This window comes from Heptranchias perlo, chromosome 9, assembly GCF_035084215.1.
Source record: "Heptranchias perlo isolate sHepPer1 chromosome 9, sHepPer1.hap1, whole genome shotgun sequence".
Taxonomy (NCBI): Eukaryota; Metazoa; Chordata; class Chondrichthyes; order Hexanchiformes; family Hexanchidae; genus Heptranchias; species Heptranchias perlo.
This window is the reverse complement of record NC_090333.1, coordinates 61,347,649-61,372,967: the sequence shown is the minus strand read 5'-3', so window position 1 is coordinate 61,372,967 and position 25,319 is coordinate 61,347,649. Positions and strand designations below refer to the sequence as shown.

General features: G+C 42.7%; 1 protein-coding gene across 2 annotated transcripts in view; it reads left to right on the top strand.

Moving 5' to 3' along the window:
• nr5a2 (nuclear receptor subfamily 5, group A, member 2) overlaps nucleotides 1-25,319 on the top strand; it is a 180,619-nt gene that overhangs the window by 15,584 nt on the left and 139,716 nt on the right. For both annotated transcript variants that reach the window (XM_067990618.1, XM_067990619.1), the window contains exon 5: nucleotides 30-676. In XM_067990618.1, coding sequence (XP_067846719.1) covers nucleotides 30-676 — 647 coding nt within the window. The remainder of the gene's footprint in view (nucleotides 1-29; nucleotides 677-25,319) is intronic.

Genomic DNA, 25,319 nt, shown 5'->3' with positions numbered 1-25,319 from the left:
TGATTTTTAATAAACTATGTATTCCACAGCTGTAAGAGCTGATCGCATGCGTGGAGGTCGAAACAAGTTTGGGCCAATGTACAAGAGGGACAGGGCTCTGAAACAGCAGAAGAAAGCTCTGATACGAGCAAATGGACTTAAACTAGAAGCCATGACTCAGGTGATGCAGACAATGCCAACAGACCTGACGATATCTTCTGCTATCCAAAACATCCACTCAGCCTCCAAAGGCCTACCTCTAAACCATCCTGCCTTGCCACCAACAGACTATGACAGAAGCCCATTCGTAACATCTCCAATTAGCATGGCAATGCCAACACATGGCAGTCTGCAAGGCTATCAGACCTATAGTCCTTATCCAAGTCGTACTATCAAGTCAGAATATCCAGACCCCTATACTAGCTCCCCAGAATCTCTAATGGGCTACTCTTATATGGACACCTATCCGACCAACTCTCCATCTAGTATCCCACATCTTATAGTGGAACTCTTGAAGTGTGAACCAGATGAACCCCAGGTGCAGGCCAAGATCCTGGCCTACCTACAGCAAGAACAGGCCAGCAGGGGAAAACATGAAAAGCTCAACACTTTTGGGCTTATGTGTAAGATGGCAGATCAGACCCTTTTCTCCATTGTTGAGTGGGCTCGAAGCAGCATATTCTTCAGAGAACTTAAGGTATGACTATCATTTTGTATTGTAATTATATTCAAAGTTATTGGGGGGAAGTACCTATCCATTCTGTGTCTTAATGGCTGAAGTTCGTTCCAGATATTTCAAAGAACATTCTCAAAAGTAAAAGTCCCAAAGCCCCATCAATTTGCTATCTATTTAACATCTTAAAATAACTGGTTAACTAAACATCACATTTTAGATACAATGGAGTAGATTTTCATCTGTACCACCCGGGTGAGAACCATTGCCTGGGTGGAGTGCAAGGGTGGGAGAAATTGGGACGGAGAGGATCACACATTGGTAACAGAATCCACCTGATTTTCCTTCCATTTATTTAAATGGAGGGAAAATCGAGCAGGATCTGTTGTGGGAGTGCAGTCTTCCCCTCCCCATTTCCCATTCGGCACACCACCCAGGGCTATACTTTATACCCAGGTGGTACAGATGGAAATCTATCCCTGTGAGTTTCTGGGATTTAGAATCTTTCTTGATCGAAATCTGAACAGTGTACTGTTTATATATCATACCCGCCTCGACACTGTGGAGCTAATTTCCCACTCTCTGATTAGTATTTTATATCTTATAGTAAAATTCCTCTATCAGATCCAAATCATATTAGAAGTGGATTTTGGTTAAGTCTACTATTTAAATTCCATCTGTTCAAACTGCACAAGTGAAATTTGGAGCCCATGTACCTTTGACAATCAGGAAGCTGTATTAGTTTTAAAAATAATGGACGTAGATTTTATGTGCATATAAGAAAATGTTTAAAAATTAGGGTGTGCGTTTAAAAAAAACCTTCTCAAAATGGGCATCATTGTATCCTGTAGGTAATTGGTCATGATGGTTTTCAACTGCTGAACTCGGAAAAGTTCATAGAAGTTTATAGTTCTGACTATTCATGTTATTCATGACTAGGGCAAGTGTTTTTTTTTGCAGCTCAATGATTTTTTATAACTTAGCTGCATTTTAAAAACTGGCGTTGCACTGTCTTCACATTTTTATACAATATTGTAGTACATGGGCACCAAATCACTGTGTGTGTGGTAAATGTGGCAATTCGCATGTCATGGGAAGTTATGCTGCAACAGATCATTCACTCGATTGATTGCCAGTGACTCAAAACCTAACTACAAAAGGAATCTTGTCCAGTTAGCAGCAAAAAGTTGATGTAGAGCTTTCAGATCAAGGTTTCAGCATTAAATGGCTGTTATGAATGACCGGAATTAGTGAAAAAATTGGTTGCAGATCCTTTTCAGACTAGAGTGTGCACAAGCAGTGTACATAAGGAGTGTATATAGCAGGGATATATGAGTGTACTGTTAATGATTGAGACTTTCTAACTACCCTCTTAGTGGCAAACATGATGGGTAGATTTTGACTTTGTGTGATAGTGGAAAATGAGTGATAGTGAGTCAGCAGCCCGTTTTACATCTCTCCCCATTTTTATTTTCTTTGACTTCAATGGAAAACGGGTTGCTGACACGCTATCACCATTTTACATTGTCGCACAAAGTCAAGATCTATCCCAATGTGCATATAAACAGTGCACATAAGGAATGTGTATCACCAGCTAGTGTATGTATTCTGGTAATTAGGGGCCTGTCACCAGTAATCGCAGTCAACAACAGATTTTTTTGTTCTTGTTTCTGGTTTTCTGGTGTGGCGATGAGAGCACTTTTTAACAATTCTTGCCCGTTAAACAGCCCTCCCCTAAAGGTGTCAGCCATGACTCAGTTGGTAGCACTCCCGCCTCTGAGTCAGAAGGTTGTAGGCTGAAGCCCCACTCCAGGCACTTGAGCACATAATGCTAGGCCGACACTTCAGTGCAGTACTGAGGGAGTGCTGCACTGTAAGAGGTGCTGATTTTTGGATGAGACTATAAACCGAGGCCCTGTCTGCCCTCTCAGGTGGACGTAAAAGATCCCCTCTCTTAAATGAGGCAGGACTCTTGATATTCGGGGGTAGTGTTAGTCTACAGTGCGGATCTGTGGCCCCACACCCCCCTCCTCCCCGCCCCCCCCCCACATCACCGCTCACTGATGCAGTTCCCGATTTGAATATAAAAACAGGTCTTTTACCACCAGAAAGCTGAAAATCGCAGCAGTGGGGAAAATGACAATTGCTGATTGTCTTTCTGTGAGCCCACCTGAAGATCGGCCCTCATTTGTCAAACCCAATGTATCATCATTTTGTTGTGAAGGAAATGGTACAGTGAAGGGCATTCAAATCAACCAGAACTTTCACTTTGGATTCCCCTTCCCCACCAGGAATTAAAAAAAAGGATAGTCCACACCAAAGCCTGAAAAAATAGGCAAATGGGGGAAATTTATTTTAGGGAGGATGGACGTCACTCCTTTCCCCTCCCCCCAACACGCCCACTATACTACCAGGGAATTTGGAGGGATTGGGGTCCATATTTGTATCTGGCTTACATTGGGCAGGCAGTAGCCGGGGCAAGTGTTTCACTTGTCCAGTGGCATCAGCAGGAGGCCGAATCAATTTTCACGGTCAACCCTCATTTAAGTAGAACAGGCAAGCTGCGAGCGCTAATTAAGATCCTCATAGACAGTTCACTATTTGGGAGGGCAGGAAATCTGGCTAGGCATGAACTGATGTGGGCCTGCAGCAGCACCTTAAAAGGGATGAGCTGAAAAAATTGAAGGGGGAGGGGGTGGCAAGTGAGCAGATTTAGTGGCAAAACTTAAGGACGTTTTTAAGACCTAAAAGTTCCAAAAAGAATGGAGTAGAAGTAATTTCCAGCCCTGCTCCAGTTTTATCCAACTAAAGCTTATGATCCCTTTAAGTAGTGCTGCAAATGGCCGCCTTGTGCCGCCCATAGTCTGTGGGCGGGTTGAGGAAACAATGGCGGCAGCGCTGATTGACACCAAAATAGCTTTGGGATCTTAAATGCATCATTTGACCCTGATTTAAGTATGTTAACGAGGTCCCTGCCTGTTTCTGGCAGGAGTGCTGATCGCCTAAATTGAAGTCCGCCCGAAAATTTGAACAAGCGGTAAGTCGACGGTTTGTTTTAAAATTTTTGTCCCACTTCTGCCCCTTTTACACCTAAAAACGGGCAGTAGCAAGACAAAAATCAGCCTGTTGCCTCCCCCTTCCTCACTTCTGGCTACTAGATCATTCTCTCAGATCACTAGATAAGTCTGATGGATGGTCATTTAGCAATGCAAATTATAAAAACAATCTATATATGTATATTTGAGATACCATCTGTGCCAACATCTCTCTGCTGTCACGCATCCCTTCAAATTTAGGCCAGTAACTGACTCCAGCCTGCCGTAGAAGAAGGAATCACAGTTTACCAAGGGTGTTATATATGCACGGAGGGTAAATAATCTGGCAAGTTTTTAGTCATTGTGTGCTAAAAGATCACCTACATCAATATCTATATTTTAGATTTTTCCACATTACTGTGTTTCGATCCAATTGAGACCCATTCAGATTCAGGAGTTAATTCTGTTTAATAGATGTAAACTTAAAAAGATGATACCGTAGAATATATTTTTAAACACAACCATAAACTTTTTTTCTGTTTGGAGAGGGGAAAGTGCCAGGGTAGCTATGTCTCAGTGTTATTGTAAACCAAAGTCTGAGTTAATATTGCAGTTTTCTTCTGAATTGTTTACTGTGGAAATCTCATAACAGGAACACCTCATTCTGAGGTGTTCCTGTTATGACATTCCCAATGGCGTGTTCTTGTTAAGAGGTCCTTATTGTGACCAGTTCAGAGGAATATTGGAATACTAACTCAGACTTCATTTCACGATAATACAAGATTGTTTGTTTTACGGATTGCGTGCTCCGTTTAAATCTCCATGCACCTTATAGAATGTGATTTTAAAAGTTGGATAGTGGATTGCTGTTTGTTCCCCACTCCATCTACTCCAGCATTGGAAGCCAACCTTTTAGCCACTGAATTAATTTTTCAGAATCAGTTTGCCTTGTTATTCCTCTCCCCATATTAAAAAATGCTCCCACATGCCTACCCCTTCAACCATATCCTCAGTCTGCCACCTTAAACTCCTTGGGTAGATTGTGACTTTGTGGCATTGTATAAAATGGGTGATAGCGAAATGGCAGCCTGTTTTAGATCTCTCCCCATTTTTATTTCCATTAACTTCAATGTAAATAAAAGTTGGGAGTGATATAATAAGGGGTGCTGATTTGCTATCAAACCTTTTGCACTATCGCACAAAGTCAACAGCCTTGGTGTGCACCTCCTGTCTTTTGTAAAGTACCCAGAGACATCGTTCTACAGGGTGAGCCTTTGATAAATGTAAGTTGTTGTAGGAATGTGCACATTCTGGTCCCATTGGGGTGTTCCTGTTCAGAGGCCTTTACGGTAACCAATTAAGGAGAATACCGGAATACCAACTCAGGCTTTGTTTCACCATAAAAATGAGGCACTGCTTTCCTAGCTCTTTCCTTTCTTCAAACCGAAAAAGTGTTTTCTAACCCTTTGTCATGAAGACCATTTTGCTTTGAGTAAGGACAGTTGTATTCTTGTTACTGTCACTTTCAATGAGGCAGCCAAAACGGTGTCAATCAGCATGAAGTGACACAAGAGGCATTGATTCACTTTCTGCCCTCAGATGAACTATTTTGGAACAACTGTTGCTTTAATGTTGCTTCCTGTTTTGATGCGAGTACATGCTCTGAGGTCTCTAACTGTTATGACACTAGAACGATACAGTGTGCACATATTTTATGCAAAGGAGTATTAATAGATGGGAATTGGCAATGAAAAGTGTCATTTTTTTAGAATTGTAACAAACCTTTGATACTTTGTTCATTTAACACCATTTGTGATATGAGCTTTGAAACTTTGTTACTGGCCCTAAATCCTGCTTCTCTGGTCCCTACCATGCATCCCTAGCGCAGTTCCTCAATCCAGTTTAACTCCAAATAAGTGGATATGCTCAACACTCCAGCAAATTGATTAAGCCAAAGCTCTGTAGCTCAAAACAATATTGTTATAGCCCTCATTTTCTAATCAAATGAATGGAGATCTATTGAAAATAATGAGCAAAGCAATACAAAGCAACAATGATTAGCACTGGAAAAATCAAAGAGTTGGCCATAAATGGAATGCACTATATTCTCAAAAGGCAACTGGTGACTCCATTCACTTTCGTTACCTTCTAGTGTTCAGTTGGAAGAAACTGTTATCAGCTGCAATCCCAATGAGACTCGACTGACTTCTCTTTTACAGTGTAATTTTGGTTAACAAATGGTTAAGTGGCATGCTGTCAAAGGGAAATTCATTGCTGCAGTAACATGCTGTGTCCTGGAGCAAGTTCCTGAACTCTGCCAGTTTGTTAGCAGGAGATGCTAAGTGGAAGCTAGGTAATTCCACACAAGGCAGCGGTGGGGGGCGTTGGTCCGGGGGTGGTGGGGGGGTGCTGGGTGGTGAAGGGGAAAGGATTACAATAGCAATTCTCACGTACTTGCTAGTGGCCAAATTGAGCATGGCATTGGCAGAGGCTTGGGCACGTGCTCCATCAGTTCATTCAAAGTGCAGTGATTGGCTTGCAGATACCCGAAGAAGGGAGACAAAATAACTCGGAATTCAAAAAAAAAGCTGTAATAAAGATGGTTTTCTCCAGTATTGTTCTGATTAGTGAGTAATCTACACTGCTTTAGATAGTTAAATGCTGACGATCTGCAGTCCAGACTATTTCTCAATTTAGCTCAGTTGGTAGTACTCTCACTTCTGAATCACAAGTTTGTGGGTTGAAGGCCCGTTCCAGGACCTGAGCGTGCAATCTAGGCTGACAATCCAGTGTAGTACTGAAGGAATTCTGTGCTGTATGTGGTTCCATCCTTCAGATGAGATGATAAGCCAAGGTCCTATCTGCTTATTCAGGTGGGTGTTAAAGATCCAGTGGGCACGACTGGAGTCTAAAAATGAAATTGTAATTCTTGCCTCGATTCCACCCAACAGAATGTTATTAGTGTAAAATTGTTGAAGTGTCCATCTCATGGGATTGCCCAAAACTATGTTCTAAAAAGGGACCCATGACTACAGCCTTTCAGTTTTCTCAGAGGTATTTTAATTCATTTGACTTTTGAATCAAATGGTACAGTGATACAGCATGTTGTAGCACCTGTTGCACGACAACACATACTACATTACTTAGTTCCCAGTCTCGGCTGTGTTGGTGTGGGAAAATGCTAGGTGATAGCAAATGGTTTTCTTGCAGGGAGGGAATGTAGATTGCAGACACAACCATCCAGGGCTACTCTGAAGCATCTGATAGTGGTCAGTCATCAAGGCACCGACCGATGTGACTACCACCTCAGCTGCAGTCAATGCTTGGTGTGGGGAGAACAAGGTAAAGAAAGAAAACATTTCTTATCATCAATCAAATAAATAGGCCTTTTGAGTTGAGGACTATAAATGGAGTGAAATAGTAGAACATTTGTTGTTTGTTACTTGAGATAGGAGCAGTTTGAACAATTTCATTGTTTGCACTTTGTTTATAACTTGTGATATTTTTGATAAATTCCCAATTTCATTTTCAGAAGTTAAACATCCAGAATATGTAATATAAAACAACTTTATGTGAATATATCTAGTGCATGAAACATTGAAGGATAAATAGTCATTATATGAATATGGATTTACAGATGGTATTAGTTGCATCCCCTGCTTCTTTTTTCCACTACCAACCATCTCCTTAAACCTCTCTCCCCTCACCTCCAACAACAAGTGCTAGGAGCTCATGAACTTCTTTGTCACTAAGATTGAGACCTTCCATTCAGCTGCCTCTGCCATATCATTCCCTTCCCTTTGCCCACCAAGCCATGCTTCCTCCAAGCTTACCCCTGCCATAGCCCTGAACTAGCATCTTTAGTTTCTCTCCTATCTTCCTTCATGCCCTCTCTGAGCTCATCTTGTCCATGAGACCCACCTCCTGCTCTCTCGATGATATTCCAACTAAACTGCTGACCACTCAACTTCCCTTCCTGGTTCCCGAGCTAGCCGATATTGTAAAGAGTTCCCTCTCCTCAGGTATTGTCCCCCTCCCTTTCAAATCTGCCATCATTATCCCAGCCTCAAAAAAACTACCCTTGATACCTCTGTCCTTGCAAACTACTGCCTCATCTCCAACCTCCCTTTCCTCTCCAAAGTCCTTGAATATGTTGTTACTTCCCAAATCCATGTCCATCTTTCCCGCGACTCCATGTTTGAACCTCTCCAATCAGGTTTCAACCCCACCACAGCAATAAAACAGCCCGAATCAAAGTCACAAATGACATCCTATCACTGAAGCCATGGTGCACTATCCCTACTCATCCTTCTCGACCAGCCTGCAGCCTTTGACATGGTTGACCACACCATCCTCCTCCAATGCCTCTCCTCCCTTTGTCCAGCTGAGTGGGATTGCCCTCGCCTGGTTTCACTCTTACTTATCGAGTAACCAGAGAATCTACAGCAATGGCTTCTCTTCCTGCCCCCACACCTTTACCTCTGGAGAGCTCCAAGGATCTATCCCCCACCTATTTCTCATCTACATGCTGATCACCCATAAATACAATGTTGGGTTTTGCATGTACGCTGACAACACCCATCTCTACCTCACCACCAGTAAGGAGGTCTTGCTGCAATTATATAGGGCTCTGGTGAAACCACACCTGGAATGCTTTGCACAGTTTTGGTTTCTTTACCTAAGGAGGGGGAGCAGCAAAGGTTCACTATATTGACTCCTGGGGTGGGAGGGTTGTCCTGTGAGGAGAGATTGAGTAGATTGGGTCTATATTCTCTGGCGTTTAGAAGAATGAGAGGTGATCTCATTGAAACGTATAAAACTCTTAGAGGGCTTGACAGGTAGATGCTGAGAGGCTGTTTCCCCTGGCTTGAGAGTCTAGTACTAGGGGTCATAGTCTCAGGATAAGGGGTCGGACATTTAGGACCGAGATGAGGAAAAATTTCTTTACTCAGAGGGTTGTGAATCTTTGGAATTCTCTTCCCCAGAGAACTATGAATGCTCAGTCATTGAGAACATTCAATGCTGAGATCGATGGATTTTTGGACACTAAGAGAATCAAGGGATATGGGGATAGGACAGGAAAGTGGAGTTGAGGTAGAAGATCAGCCATGATCTTATTCAATGGCAGAGCAGGTTCGAGGGGCCTTATGGCCTACTCCTGCTCCTATTTCTTATGTTCTTATGACCCCTCCACTGCCTCTGTATTGTCAGACTGCATCCAGTCTTGGATGAACCACAATTTCTCCTACTTAAACATTAAGAAGACCAGCATTGAGAAAGACATTGTCTTCGGCCCTGCCACAAGCTCCATTCCCCTGCCACCGATTCCATCTCCCTCCCTCCCTGGCCACTGCCTCAGGCTGACCAAAACTGTTCACAACCTCTCCATCCTATTTAACCCTGAGCTTAGCTTCCGACCCATATCCGCTCCTTCACAAAGACCATCTACCCCCATCTCCATAACAGCACCCATCTCCTCCCCTGCCTCAGCTCATCTGCTGAAACCCTCATCCATACGTTTATTACCTCCAGACTTGACTATTCCAATGCTCTCCTCGCTGGGTCCCATTTTCTATCCTTTATAAAGTTGTGCTCATCCAAAACTTTGCTGCCCATATTCTAATCTGAACTGAGTCCCATTCACCCATCACCCCTGAGCTTGCTGACTGATATTGGATCCTGGTCCACTAATGCATTGATTTTAATATTCTCATCCTTGTGTTCAAATCTCTCCACAGCCTCACCGCTCCCTATCTCTGTAATGTTCTCCAGTCCTACATCCCTCTGTGAACTCTGCGTTCCTTCAACTCTGGCCTCTTGGGCATCACCCACATCTTCACCCCACCATTGGTGGCCATGCCTCCAGCTGTCTAGGCCCTAAGCTCTGGAATTCCCTCCCAAAACCTCTTTGCCTTGCTACCTCTCTCTCTTCCTTTAAGGCGCTCTATAAAACCTACCTTGTTGACCAAAGTCTTAGTCACCTGTAATAGTATCTCTTTGCCTTGGTGTCAATTTCTGTCTGATTATGCTCCAATAAAGTGCCTTGGGATATTTTACTACATTAACAGCGCTTTACAAATGCAAGTTGTTCTATTTAGCTCATATTGTATTTGAAAGCCTAGGTTTGGTTAATTTCTTCTATAATTAGTGTTACCTTGGCAACCACACATATAGTTTATTTTTTACTAAAAGAAAATGTGGGACAGCTATGAAAAATATTAAATGAGAATGTAACTAGGGAGCAGTCTGCTATTGGAGCTGGGCTTAAATCTGATCCAGTCCGATAGGATAAATGCCTCCGCTCTTTGAAAGAGGCCTGAGTGAAATGAGTTTCAGACATTTCCTAATGGGTGTAAGTCCACAACTGAAAGCTGCCTCTAATTGGACACGAGTGTCCAGTCTGAATTAAAAAGGTTACCAGGATAGCTGGTGCGATAAATGAAAATCCAACAGTAGTGTATTTGGAAGGTTTATTTTTAGGCTATTTGGACAGAATAGAAGGAGCCTCACTCTGTATCTCGCTCTGATGTACCTGACCTGGAAGCGCCTGCTGGTGACATTGGGTGGCTAATTCTCCAGCAGTGATCTCCTTTATCTTGTTGAATCTAAAATTCCACCCCTCCCTCTGTGAGGAGGACAGTTAGTATTGTAAGTCCTTAAATTGTATAAGGGGACATATGATGATACGGACAGATGTGAAACTTCCTTTGTTCTGATAACAGTAGCATTCAATAGAACCAGGAACATTTTCAGAAAGTGCCCTGTGCCATTCCCTGCTCTTCAAGCCAGATGATCGGAAGGATCTGGTAGCAATAACAAAAGCTTAAAGATAAAAGAAACAGGAGATGAGTGTTAAAGGTCAGACCAGGGTAAGGAATAAAGATAACATAAGCGGTCCAGGAACAAATACAGTTATAAAACAGAAGTATAATAGGACTGTTAAAAATAAAGTAATAGCAACAACTATTAAAGATGAATTAAACTGCCTGTACAGCAATGTACGCAGTGTCCAAAATAAAACAGGGAACTGGAGGCAATAATCTGTAGTGGGGAACCAGATCTAGTAGGAATAACTGTGGCCACATAAAGAACAGGACTGGCAACTAAATATTACAGGTTATAATATAATCAGAAAGGATAGGGGTGGAAGAAAGGAGGGGCTGGAGTAGCTGCACTAATTACAGATAACATAATGGCAGTAGAGAAAAGGGACATAACTAACAGAAGGATAGAAACAGAATCCATATGGTTTGAAATAAAAGATAAGAAGGGAACAATCACCTTTAATAGGGGTATAATATCGTCCATCTAATACTGGAAAGGAGGTGGAGGAAGAAATTTGTAAGCAAATAAGTGAAATGAGTAAAGGACATAGAATAATAATCATGGGAGATTTTACTATCCCCAAATAAACTGGCAAGAAGGGATAGGTAAAGGGGTACAGGCAATGGAGTTTTTACAGTGTGTGCAGGACTCCTTTCTTACCCAGTATGTAAAAAGCCCAACAAGAGAGGAAGCACTGCTGGATTTAGTAATGGGAAATGAACCAAAACAGATAAGGGAAGTAAGCGTAGAGGAACATCTAGGCAATAGCAATCACAACATAATAAGGTTTAAGATAAAGATTGAGAAGGATATAAATAAGACAAAGACCAAAGCAATAAATTGGAAAAAAGCTGATTTGCAGGGGTTGAGAATGGAACTAGGGAAAAAAAACTGGAAAAATTTACTGACAAACAAAGAAATAGAACAGCAGTGGGAAACATTTAAAACGGTGATCAATAGAGTCCAGGAGAAATATATCCCACTAAAAAGCAAGAACAAACTAGCCAATAATGACACATCATGGATGAATAAAGAAATAAGGGTAAAATTGAAACTAAAGAAAAAGGCATACACTGAGTGCATAGACAATAAAGGAGAAGATGACAAAAGGGAATACAAAAAGGTTAGGAAAGATGTCAAAAAACAATTAGGAAGGTAAAGAGAAACCACAAAATTAAATTATCAAGGAATATAAAAAGAAATAGTAAAGTATTCGACAGACAGATAAATAACAAAAGAAAAATCAGGATAGGGATAGGGCCACTAAGGGATACACACAATAAATTCACAGGTAATGACAGCAAAATGGCAGAAATATTAAATAATTACTTTGCCTCATTATTTACCAGGGAGACTAAAATGGTGGACATAACATTAGAAGAAGAGATCAAAAAAGATATAAAGGGGGGAAATAATTGATAAACTAGCAGAATGGATAGCAAGCTGGCTACAAAACAGAAAACAGAGAGTAGGGGTTAAAGTTAGTTACTCAGACTGGCAAAAGGTGGGAAGTGGTGTTCCACAAGGATCGGTGCTGGGACCACTGTTGTTCACCATTTACACAAATGATTTGGACTCAGGAATCGGAAGTACAATTTCAAAATTTGTGGACAACACCAAATTGGGGGGAATAGTTAACACTGAGGAGGACTGCGACAAAATACAGGAAGACATTAATAAACTTGCAGAATGAGCGTGTAATTGGCAAATGAGTTTCAATTTGGACAAGTGTGAGGTGGTACATTTTGGTAGGAAGAATAAGGGGGTGACATTCTCCTGGGATAATAAGAGTTTAAATGGGGTAGAGGGGCAGAGGGATCTGGGAATACAGATACACAAATCACTAAAAGTAGCAACGCAGGTTAATAAGGCCATTTTAAAAAAAGCAAACAAAGCACTGGGATTCATTTCAAGAGGGATACAATTAAAAAGCAGAGAAGTTATGTTAAACTTGTATAGAACCTTGGTTAGACCACATTTGGAGTACACGGAACAGTTCTGGTCTCCATATTCTAGAAAGGGTATAGAGGCACTGGAGAAGGTGCAAAAAAGATTTACTCGGATGATACTGCAACTGAGAGGTTAAACCTATCAAGAAAGATTGAACAGGCTGGGGCTGTTTTCTCTAGAAAAGAGAAAATTGAGGGGTGACCTGATAGAGGTCTTTAAGATGATGAAAGGGTTTGATAGGGTAGACTTAGAAAAGATGTTTCCACTTGCGGGGCAGACCAGAACTAGGAGCCATAAATATAAGATAGTCACTAATAAATCCAATAGGGAATTCAGAAGAAACTTCTTTACGCAGAGAGCGTTTAGAATGTGGAACTCGCTACCACATGGCATAGTTGAGGCGACTAGCATAGATGCATTTAAGGGGAAGCTAGATAAACACATGAGGGAGAAAGGAATAGAAGGATATGTTGATGGGGTTAGATGAAGAAGGGTGGGAGGAGGCTCATGTGGAGGATAAGCACCAGCATGGACCTGTTGGGCCGAAAGGCCTGTTTCTATGCTATATATACTATGTAAGTTAAGGAGTAATTTTGATGTTCAAGAAAATCTGTTTAAACTGGCTTGTGGTGCAAGCGTACAGGCACTCTTTCCAAATGCTATAATTCACTCCAGTGTGTGCAGAGATTCAGGTGCATGGATTTTATATTTAAAATGGTGCAACATTTTGATTTATTTGATTTTTAAGGCAAGTGATACAGTGGTAAAGCATGTTGAAGTACCTCAGCCGATCCCCTACAATGTCACAGCATAAGTTAGAAGACTGTTTCTTAACTTCCTGGTAGTCAATGGTTCAATCTACAAATCAGATTTTTAAAAATCAGGATCGTTTATTTAAATAAAAATAAGGCAGACACCTTTTCATTGCTGCTTATAATCATAGTCATGAGTTTAAATTTCGCCATGGCAGCTGGGGAATTTAAATTCAATTAATTAAATAAAATCTGGAATAAAAAAAAACTAGTATCAGTAATAGTGGCCATGAAACTACCGGATTGTCGAAAAAACCCATCTGGTTCACGAATGTCCTTTAGGGAAGGAAACCTGCCGTCCTTACCCGGTCTGGCCTATATGTGACTCCAGACCCACAGGAATGTGGTTGATTCTTAATCGCCCTCTGAAATGGCCGAGCAAGCCACTCAGTTGTACAATCTCACTACAAAAAGTCATAATAAGAATAAAACTGAACAGACCACCCTGCATTGGACCACTAGGCACCGGACGCGACAAAGGCAAACCAAGCCCAGTCGACCCTGCAAAGTTCTCCTTGAGGACTTGTGCCAAAATTGGGAGCACTGTCCCACAGACTAGTCAAGCAACAGCCTGACATAGCCATACTCACAGAATTATACCTTTCAGTCAACGTCCCAGACTCTTCCATCACCATCCCTGGGTATGTCCTGTCCCACTGACAGGATAGACCCACCAAAGGTGGCGGTACAGTGATATGCAGTAAGGAGGGAGTGACTCTGGGAGTCCTCAACATTGACTCCGGACCCCATGAAATCTCATGGCATCAGGTCAAACACGGGCAAGGAAACCTCCTGCTGATTACCACCTACTACCCTCCCTCAACTGATGAATCAGTCCTCCTCCATGTTGAGCACCACTTGCACAGAATGTACTCTGGGTGGGGGACTTCAATGTCCATCACCAAGAGTGGCTCTGTAGTACCAATACTGACCGAGCTGGCTGAGTCCTGAAGGACATAGCTGCCAGACTGTGCCTGCGGCAGGTGTTGAGCGAACCAACACGTGGGAAAACCTACTTGACCTCGTCCTCACCAAACTACCTGTCGCAGATGCATCTGTTCATGACAGTATTGGTAGGAGTGACCACCACACAGTCATTGTGGAGACGAAATCCTGTCTTCACACTGAGGACACCATCCAATGTGTTGTGTGGCATTACCGCCGTGCTAAATGGGATAGTTTCAGAACAGATCTAGCAGCGCATACCTGGGCATCCATGAGGCGCTATGGGCCATGAGCAGCAGCAGAATTGTATTCCAGCACAATCTGTAACCTCATGGCCCCGCTTATTCCTCACTCTACCATTACCAACAAGCCAGGGGATCAACCCTGGTTCAATGAGGAGTGTAGAAGAGCATGCCAGGAGCAGCACCAGGCGTACCTAAAAATGAGGTGCCAACCTGGTGAAGCTACAAAACAGGACTACATGCATGCTAAACAGTGGAAGAAAAATGCTATAGTCAGAGCTAAGCGATTCCACAATCAATGGATCAGATCAAAGCTCTGCAGTCCTGCCACATCCAATCGTGAATGGTGGTGGACAATTGAACAACTAATGGGAAGACGAGGCTCTGTGAACATCCCCATCCTCAATGATGGCAGAGTCCAGCACGTGAGTGCAAAAGACAAGGCTGAAGCTTTTGCAACCATTTTCAGCCAGAAGTGCCGAGTGGATGATCCATCTCGGCCTCCTCCTGATGTCCCCACCATCGCAGAAGCCAGTCTTCAGCCAATTCGATTTACTCCATGTGATATCAAGAAACGGCTGAGTGCACTGGATACAACAAAGGCTATGGGCCCCGACAACACCCCAGCTGTAGTGCTGAAGACTTGTGCTCCAGAACTAGCTGCGTCTCTAGCCAAACTGTTCCAGTACAGCTACAACACTGGCATCTACCCGACAACGTGGAAAATTGCCCAGGTATGTCCTGTCCACAAAAAGCAGGACAAATCCAATCCTGCCAGTTACCACCCCATCAGTCTACTCTCAATCATCAGCAAAGTGATGGAAGGTGTCGTCAACAGTGCTATCAAGCGGCACTTACTCACCAATAACCTGCTCACAAGAGCTACAAGAGCTGGTAACTACAAGAGCAGGTCAGAGACTGGCTATTCTGTGGCGAGTGACTCACCTCCTGACTCCCCAAAGCCTTTCCACCATCTACAAGGCACAGGTCAGGAGTGTGATGGAATATTCTCCACTTGCCTGGATGCGTGTAGCTCCAACAACACTCAAGAAGCTCGACACCATCCAGGACAAAGCAGCCCACTTGATTGGCACCCCATCCATCACCCTAAACATTCACTCCCTTCACCACCAGCGCACAGGATGCACTGCAGCACCTCGCCAAGGCTTCTTCGACAGCACCTCCCAAACCCGCAACCTCTACCACCTAGAAGGACACGGGCAGCAGGCACATGGGAACAACACCACCTGCACGTCCCCCTTCAAGTTACACACCATCCTTCATCATCACTGGGTCAAAATCCTGGAACTCCCTTCCTAACAGCACTGTGGGAGAACCTTCACCACACGGACTGCAGCGGTTCAAGAAGGCGGCTCACCACCACCTTCTCAAGGGCAATTAGGGATGGGCAATAAATGCTGGCCCCACCAGCGATGTCCACATCCCATGAACGAATAAAAAAAATCATCGCTTTACAATACTTTACATACGTTGACATTGTTGGGGAGATTTTCCTGGGTAATCCAGGAAAATCTCCCCTTGTAAATACTTCTAATAAGTTGAGAATCTGGGCCAATAACCATACCCCTTGTCTCAACTAAGTCATGGATAAGACACACATTTCCTCCAATTGATCTTCAGGAAAATACAGCCATTGCTTATGGCCCCATCACTCCACTATTGGTAACAGAGCCTTCAGCCTTCTTAGTCTTACTCTCTCGATCTTCCTTCCCAAGCCTTTCCGTCTCATAACCTCCCATCCTGCCTTTAAAAGCCTTTCTACATCCCATCAGTTGGTCACCTTGAAACTCGTGCTCAAAGACTCATAGATGTTCACCACTACTCTCTGTTTCCTGCCCCTCCTTTCTCTGTGAAACACGTAGGGACATTTTTCTGTATTGAGGACACTATGTATATGCAAGTTGCAGTTGCCTTATTTTGTTTGGCAATTTTAAGCTGCAGGATTGGAATTTCCAACAGTGGTTAGAATCATAGAATCATAGAAAGGTTACAGCACGGAAGGAGGCCATTTGGCCCATCTGCGCCGGCTCTATGCAAGAGCAATCCAGCTCGTCCCACTCCCCTGTCCTATCCCCGTAGCCCTGCAATTTTTTTTCTTTCAAGTACTTATCCAGTTCTCTTTTGAAGGCCATGATTGAATCTGCCTCCACCACCCTCTCGGGCAGTGCATTCCAGATCTTAACCACTCGCTGTGTAAAAAAGTTTTTCCTCATGCCACCTTTGGTTCTTTTGCCAATCACCTTAAATCTATGTCCTCTGGTTCTTCACCCTTCTGCTAATGGGAACAGTTTCTCTCTATCTACTTTGTCTAGACCCTTCATGATTTTGAATATCTCTATCAAATCTCCTCGCAACTGTCTCTGTTCCAATGAGAACAACCCCAGCTTCTCCAGTCTATCCACATAACTAAATTCCCTCATCCCTGGAATCATTCTAGTAAATCTCTTCTGCACCCTCACTAAGGCCTTCACATCTTTCCTAAGGTGCGGTGCCCAGATCTGGACACAATCTTCCAGTTGTGGCCGAACCAGAGTTTTATAAAGATTCAACTTGACTTCCATACGTTTGTATTCTATGCCTCTATTTATAAAGCCCAGGATCTTGTATGCTTTTTTAACCGCTTTCTCAACCTACGCTGCCACCTTCAACGATTTGTGTACATATGCCCCCAGATCTCTCTGTTCCTGTACCCCTTTTAGAATTGTGCCCTTTAGTTGAATATTGCCTCTCCTCATTCTTCCTACTGAAATGTATCACTTTCCATTTTTCTGCGTTAAATTTCATCTGCCATGTATCCGCCCATGCCACCAGCCTGCCTATATCCTCTTGACGTCTATCACTATCTCCCTCACTGTTTACTACCCTTCCAAGTTTTGTGTCATCTGCAAATTTGGAAATTGTGCCCTGTACACCCAAGTCTAAGTCATTAGTATGTACCAAGAAGAGCAGTGGTCCCAGCACTGACCCCTGGGGAACACCACTGTACACCTCCCTCCAGTCCGAAAAACAACCGTTCACCACTACTCTCTGTTTCCTGTCCCTTAGCCAATTCTGTATCCATGTTGCTACTGCCCCCTTTATTCCATGGGCCACAATCTTGATGATAAACCTACCGTGCGGCAATTTATCAAACACCTTTTGAAGGTCCGTATACACCACATCAACCGCATTGCCCTCATCTCTGTTACCTCATCAAAAAACTCTTACCAGGTTAGTCAAACACGATTTGCCTTTAACAAATCCGTGCTGGCTTTCCCCAATCAAGTTGCTTTGGGTTTATGGAGGGATCTATATCCCTCTTACCAAAAACATCTATGAATCTGGGACAAACCTCACAAAATCTACCTTTTAAAAACAAGTCAAATATTGAATTGCTAAAATATCCTGGACATCAAATTAGTATTCCTGCTAAACAAAAATATTTTCTTCTTGTAAACCCATATGTAAAGCAGGAGCATGAAATTAATATTTTTTAAAAAGATAATGATGCTAACTGGCTTGTTTTAGTAACCAGTGAGTTGCCCAAAGTTCTCCTGCATGCTGTTCCCTGGACTGCACGTTATGAATTTGTGGGAGACTGACTGAATCCGTTCCATTTCTTGGATACAAAGCAACAAAGTAAAAATTGCTGTGTGGCCAAGCTTTGCCTGTTACACCCAATTGCATTGGTTACACATTATCCCCAGCAGCTCCCGTTGGTTACTCATCAGTTCTTCTAACTGGAATTCCAAAAACACCATTTACCACAATCAGTGTAATATTATACAAATAAATAAAGAATTTATAACTTTCCTCCAACAGCAATTCCGTTACTTTTTCAAAGTATCTGTTTGTGTAATTGTATACACTGTGCATGTTTCCCTACACTAGTGTTTCAATGTAACTTTGTCATTGTGGTACCATTTTTGGTGGCGATTGATGTCACCAGAACCATTTGCCTTCTTGTAGTGCACTGGCGGTTTCTGCTATCCTATACCAACATTAAATTGATAGTCAGTGAAACCATGTTTCAAATTCAGCATTGAATCCTTCAAAAGGTAGAAGTTATGTGGGGTTTTGATAAAGAAAATAGGGAGAAACTGTTTCTATTGGCAGGAGGGTCGATAATCAGATTTGAGATAATTGGCAAAAGAATCAAAGAGGAGATGAGGAGAATTTTTTTTACGGAGCGAGTTGTTATGATCTGGAATGCACTGCCTGAAAGATTCAATAGTAACTTTCAAAAGGGAATTGGATAAATACTTAAAGGGGAAAAATTGCAGGGCTATAGGGAAGAGCAGGCAAGTGGGATTAATTGTTTAGCTCTTTCAAAGAGCCGGCACAGGCACGATGGGCCAAATGGCCTCCTTCTGTGCTGTATGATTCTATGATTCCATGAAGTTGAAAATCCTGTGGGGCAGTTGCAGCCGATAACCTTCAGCATCACTGGGTCTGTTTTAATCACAGAATTGTATTCCTTCCTATATCTAGATGTTTCCACGGGTTTTTTTTTTAAATGTATAAGTGCTTCATTCTGAGTTTTCTCGACAACCTATTTTGTTTTCTTTTAATACATGTTAAATGTTTACTGTCGGTCGACTTTACTACTGCACAGTGAAGTCAGTCTCTTTCCCTTACCTTTCTTCTCACTGGATCACAGTAAAGGGGGAGTCCACAAGGAACAGCACCTCCCCCCCCCCCCCCCCCCCCGCAACCAATGATCACTCTCACTGTTGTGCTCACCTCTCCAGATATCTCCAACTGTAGCTTAGCACAAGAAGGAAGTGGAAAGAGATGAATTATTACAATCACCTCCTGGCAAAAGCTGGACAGTTTTCAGCTCATGGGCTGTTCTCGCCTGCAATCGATCCTCCTCATTTGAAAACAGGCCAGCTCTTCCCAGAACACCACAGTAACACTATATTCCCAGCACAGATGTTTCTGATTGACTCGCAGATGGTCCAGCTGGAGTTTGGAGTGATCTTTACCTTTCCTTTGCAGTCACTTGACTTGCAGGGCTGCTGGTTTTGATGTTTCCGTTCCTGTCTCCTGCAGTAGCTATAATGAAGTTTATGCATTTGTCGGTTGCCTTCAAGCTTGTAGATATTGATCTGAAGCAAAATACTGCGGATGCTGGAAATCTGAAATAAAAACAGAAGATGCTGGAAATACTCAGCAAGTCAGGCAGCATCTGTGGAGAAAGAAACAGAGTTAATGTTTCAGGTCGATGACCTTTCGTCAGATCATTTCATTTCAACTTTCAGCAATAATTGCAATTTGCCGTTGCAGTTGAAAGGTTAAAGCAGGAAAAAAAAAATTCCTCACCTGAAGAGTTTCTGACTGAACATGTGAGACTTTGAATACATTAATATAACAGAGAGATGGCATCTCCCAACTCTTTGTGGATGCAACTTGCCAATCAATCTACTAATATTATTACCAATTGGGATTCTTTCAGCTGTTGTTTCTTTCCTTATTGTTCATCTCCAGACATTTTTTTAAAACATTATGTCGACATTTCCTTCAATACATTCTTTTCATTCATCTTATAAATTCCAGACTTTGGCCCTGACATTTTTGCTGTAATTTTGTTCTTCAAAATTCTTTCAATTTTATTTTTTTAAATCGTTACCTCCATCACCTTTAATCCCCCCATCTCTGTTCTCCTACCTGCCTCTGTGCTTTCCCATTCAGCTGGCGTGGTAGGAAGCTCGAAGGAATGGATTTCTCTCTGGCTGCTGGCAGTGTTGCTCTCTATTGCGAATCAGGCACTAGGAGGAGTACTTCATGTGATGACATGCATTCCCCCTGCCTCTTGTTCTCCCCGTCACCACCACCCCCATCACCTGACTAAAACCTGTGGGCACTCACCTTTTGGGGAGATCCATGCCATAATTAATTTGAGACTAAAATCTGAATTTGGCTTCCCACCAAGGGTTCCTGACACTCTGGTGGAATGGCTTAGAAACCTCTCTGCAAACATTTTAGTTCTGTACGACTATCCACTTGTATATTGTTGGTTTGATGAATGATGAGAGGAAGTTACAAAGAGAGGGGCATATTTCAGGTCAGCAGTACCTCAATTTTCAAATGATGGTTCCCGAGCATGCCCCAAGGATGCCATTTGCCGCTGGACACTGGCAGGGGCACTTATGACGATTGTCACTGTGCTTCCCTGGTTAATGTTGATGTTCAATGGAGGAAGCTATAATAATTGCTTTCTGCTCTTGATTTTCCGATAGTAGAATTGGAACACACACATATAACGTATGTGTTCCAATTCTATCAGAAAATCAAGAGCAGAAAGCAATTATTAAAACAATTATTACATACTGTACTTATAAATATTGCTCCAATAAATGGCTGGAGTCTTGTTATCACTGGAGTTTTGTTACCACTGGGGCGGGCTTTTAAAAAAAAAATTAATAATAAATCCCACTTCCACTTCATCACTAGGCCAGTGCCCCTCCATTCCTTTTCTGCTGGTGGTTATCTACATTGAACTGAATTTTGTTCGATTTGTGTGTCACCACCAGGATCAGAAAATAATCTATGGCAGAACCTGTAGTTGAATCTTCCACCTGCCTGTCTACTGAAAAACAGTTCTCAAAAATACTTTTCAAAACAACATAGAACTGGGTAGCTTAAAAGACCGCAGAGTAAATGGGAACCTCCTAAAAACTGTTTGCAGAAAGCTTTTCAAGAACCTCTCCCAGAATCATTTTGCAGGAAGGTATTAGTTCGCATGGTGACAGACTAAAGCAGCCTTTATATTGGGTTTTAGTGAGGGACATAAAACCAAAGCCGCCTTTACATTGGGTTTCAGAGAGGGACGTAAGACTAAAGCCGCCGTTATATTGGATTTCAGCCAAGGACGTAAGACTAAAGCGACCTTTTTATTGGGTTTCAGTGAGGGACGTAAGACTAAAGCGGACTTTATAGTGGGTTTTAATGAGGAATGTAAGACCAAAGCCGCCTTTATATTGGATTTCAGTGAAGGACGTAAGACTAAAGCGACCATTATATTGAGTTTCAGTGAGGGACGTAAGACTAAAGCCGCCTTTATATTGAGTTTCAGTGAGGGACGTAAGACTAAAGCTGCCTTTATATTGAGTTTCAGTGAGGGACGTAAGACCAAAGCCGCCTTTATATTGAGTTTCAGTGAGGGACGTAAGACTAAAGCTGCCTTTATATTGAGTTTCAGTGAGGGACGTAAGACCAAAGCCGCCTTTATATTGAGTTTCAGTGAGGGACGTAAGACTAAAGCTGCCTTTATATTGAGTTTCAGTGAGGGACGTAAGACTAAAACGGCCTTTATATTGGGTTTCAGTGAGGGACGTAAGACTAAAGCCGCCTTTATATTGGGTTTCAGTGAGGGACGTAAGACTAATGCCGCCTTTATATTGGGTTTCAGTGAGGGACCGTAAGGCTAAAGCGGCCTTTATATTGGGTTTCAGTGAGGGACGTAAGACTAATGCCGCCTTTATATTGGGTTTCAGTGAGGGACCGTAAGACTAAAGCAGCCTTTATATTGGATTTCTGTGAGGGACATAAGGCAAACAACTCACAAATGTGCGAGTCTCCCACAGCCAATGGCAAACATAGAAACATAGAAAATAGGAGGAAGAGTCGGCCATTCGGCCCTTCGGGCCTGCTCCGCCATTCAAAATGATCATGGCTGATCATCTAACTCAGTACCCTGTTCCCACTTTTTCCCCATATCCCTTGATCCCTTCAGCATTAAGAAATATATCTATCTCCTTCTTGAATGCATCTAATGACTTGGCCTCCACTGCCTTCTGTGGTAGAGAATTCCACAGGTTCACCACCCTCTGAGTGAAGAAATTTCTCCTCATCTCGGTTCTAAATGGCATACCCCATATCCTGAGACTGTGACTCCTGGTTCTGGACTCCCCAGCCATCGGGAACATCCTCCCTGCATCTAGTCTGTCTAGTCCTGTTAGAATTTTATATGTTTCGATGAGATCACCTCTCATTCTTCTAAACTCTAGTGAATATAGGCCTAGTCGACCTAATCTCTCCCCATACGTCAGTCCTGCCATCCCAGGAACCAGTCTGGTAAACCTTTGTTGCACTCCCTCCATGGCAAGGACATCCTTCCTCAGATAAGGAGACCAAAACTGCACACAATACTCCAGATGTGGTTTCACAAAGGTCCTGTACAACTGCAGTAAGACATCCCTGTTCCTGTACTCAAATCCTCTTGCAATGAACACCAACATACCATTTGCCTTCCTAACTGCTTGCTGCACCTGAATGCTCACTTTCAGTGACTGGTGTACAAGGACACCCAGGTCTCGTTGCACCTCCCCTTTTCCCAATCTATCTCCATTCAGATAATAATCTGTTTTCCTGTTTTTACAACCAAAGTGGATAACCTCACATTTATCCACGTTATACTGCATCTGCCATGTTCTTGCCCACTCACCCAACTTGTCTAAATCACATTGGTGCCTCTTTGCATCCTCCTCACAGCTCACATTCCACCCCAGCTTTGCGTCGTCTGCAAATTTGGAAATGTTACATTCCGTTCCCTCATCCAAATCATTGATATATATTGTGAATAGCTGGGGCCCAAGCACTGATCCCTGCGGTACCCCACTAGTCACTGCCTGCCACCCGGAAAAAGACCTGTTTATTCCTACTCTCTGTTTCCTGTCTGTCAACCAATTCTCAATCCATGCCAGTATATTCCCCCCAATCCCATGTGCTTTAATTTTGCACACTAACCACTTGTGTGGGACCTTATCAAAAGCCTTCTGAAAATCCAAATACACCACATCCACTGGTTCTCCCCTATCTAATCTACCAGTTACCTCCTCAAAAAACTCCAGTAGATTTGTTAAGCATGATTTCCCTTTCATAAACCCATGCTGACTTTGTCCAATGCCGTTAATGCCTTCCAAATGTTCTGTTATCACACCCTTTATCATAGACTCCAGCATTTTCCCCACTACAGGCTAACTGGTCTGTAATTCCCTGTTTTTTCTCTGACTCCTTTTTTAAATAGTGGGATTACATTTGCCACCCTCCAATCTGTAGGAACTGTTCCAGAGTCTATAGAATTTTGGAAGATGACCACCAATGCATCTACTGTTTCCAGGGCCACTTCCTTTAGTACTCTGGGATGTAGATTATCAGGCCCTGGGGATTTGTCAGCCTTTAGCCCCATTAATTTCCCGAGCACTATTTTTTACTAATACTGATTTCCGTCAGTTCCTCCCTCTCACTAGACCCTTGGTTCCCTAACATTTCCGGGAGGTTATTTGTGTCCTCCTTTGTGAAGACAGAACCAAAGTATGTGTTTAATTGTTCTGCCATTTCATAGAGTTATACAGCACGGATAGAGGCCCTTCGGCCCATCGTGTCTATCTTTGTTCCCCATTATAACTTCCCCCCATTTCTGACTGTAAGGGACCTACATTTGTCTTCACTAATCTTTTTCTCTTGACATATTTATTGAAGCTTTTACAGTCAGTTTTAATGTTTCCTGCTAGTGTACTCTCATACTCTATATTTCCCCTCTTAATCAATCTCTTTGTCCTCCTCTGCTGAATTCTAAACTGCTCCCAATCCTCAGGCTTGCCGCTTTTTCTGGCAATTTTATATGTCTCCTCTTTGGATCTAATACTATCTCTAATTTCTTTTGTAAAACACGGTTGAGCCACCTTTCCTGTTTTATTTTTGCGCCAGACAGGAATGAATAATTGTTGTAATTCCTGCACATGTTTTTTAAATATTAGCCATTGCCTATCCACCGTCATCCCTTTTAGTAAAGTTCCCCAATCTATCCTAGCCAACTCGCACCTCATACTTTCGTAATTTCCTTTATTTAGATTCAGGACCCTAGTTTCGGATTCAACTACTTCACTCTCCATCTTAATGAGGAATTCTATCATGTTATGGTCGCTCTTCCCTTAGGGACCCCGCACAACAAGATTGTTAATTAATCCTTTCTCTTTGCACAATACCCAGTCTAGGTTCGCCTGTTCTCTATTTGGTTCCTCAACGTATTGGTCTAAAAATCCATCACGTACACACTCCAGGAATTCCTCCCCCACAGTATTATTGCTAATTTGGTTTGACCAATCTATATGTAAATTAAAGTCTCCCATGATTATAGTTGTACCCTTCTTTCATGCGTCTCTAATTTTCTGTTTAATGCCCTCCCCTACATCTCCACTACTGTTTGGGGGCTTATAGAACCCCCACCAACGTTTTCTGCCCCTTGGTGTTTCTTAGCTCCACCCATATAGATTCCACATAGTGATTTTCCGAGCCAATATCCTTCCTCGTTGTTGCATTGATTTCCTCCTTTACTAACAACGCTACCCCACCTCCTTTCCCTTTTTGGCTGTCCTTCCTAAATATTGAATACCCCTGGATGTTCAGTTCCCATCCTTGGTCATCCTGCAGCCATGTCTCCATAATCGCAACTATATCATACCCGTTAATATCTATCTGCGCTGCTAATTCATCTACCTTATTGCGAATGTTCCGCGCATTAAGACACAATGCCTTTAGACTTGTCTTTTTAAGATTGCTAGTCATCTTAATATTATTTTGCACTGTGGCCTATTTGTTTCTCGCCCTTGTTTTCTTTGCCTTCCACTATTGCTTCTTCCCTTTCTGTCTTTTGTTTCTATTCTTGTTTCCCCCTCCTCTGCCTCCCTGCTCAGGTTCCCATCCCCCTGCCATTCTAGTTTAAACCTTCCCCAACAGCACTAGCAAACACCCCCGCGAGGACATTGGTCCTGGTCCTGCTCAGGTGCAACCTGTCCCGCTTGTACAGGTCCCACCTTCCCCAGAACCGGTCCCAATGTCCCAGGAATCTAAA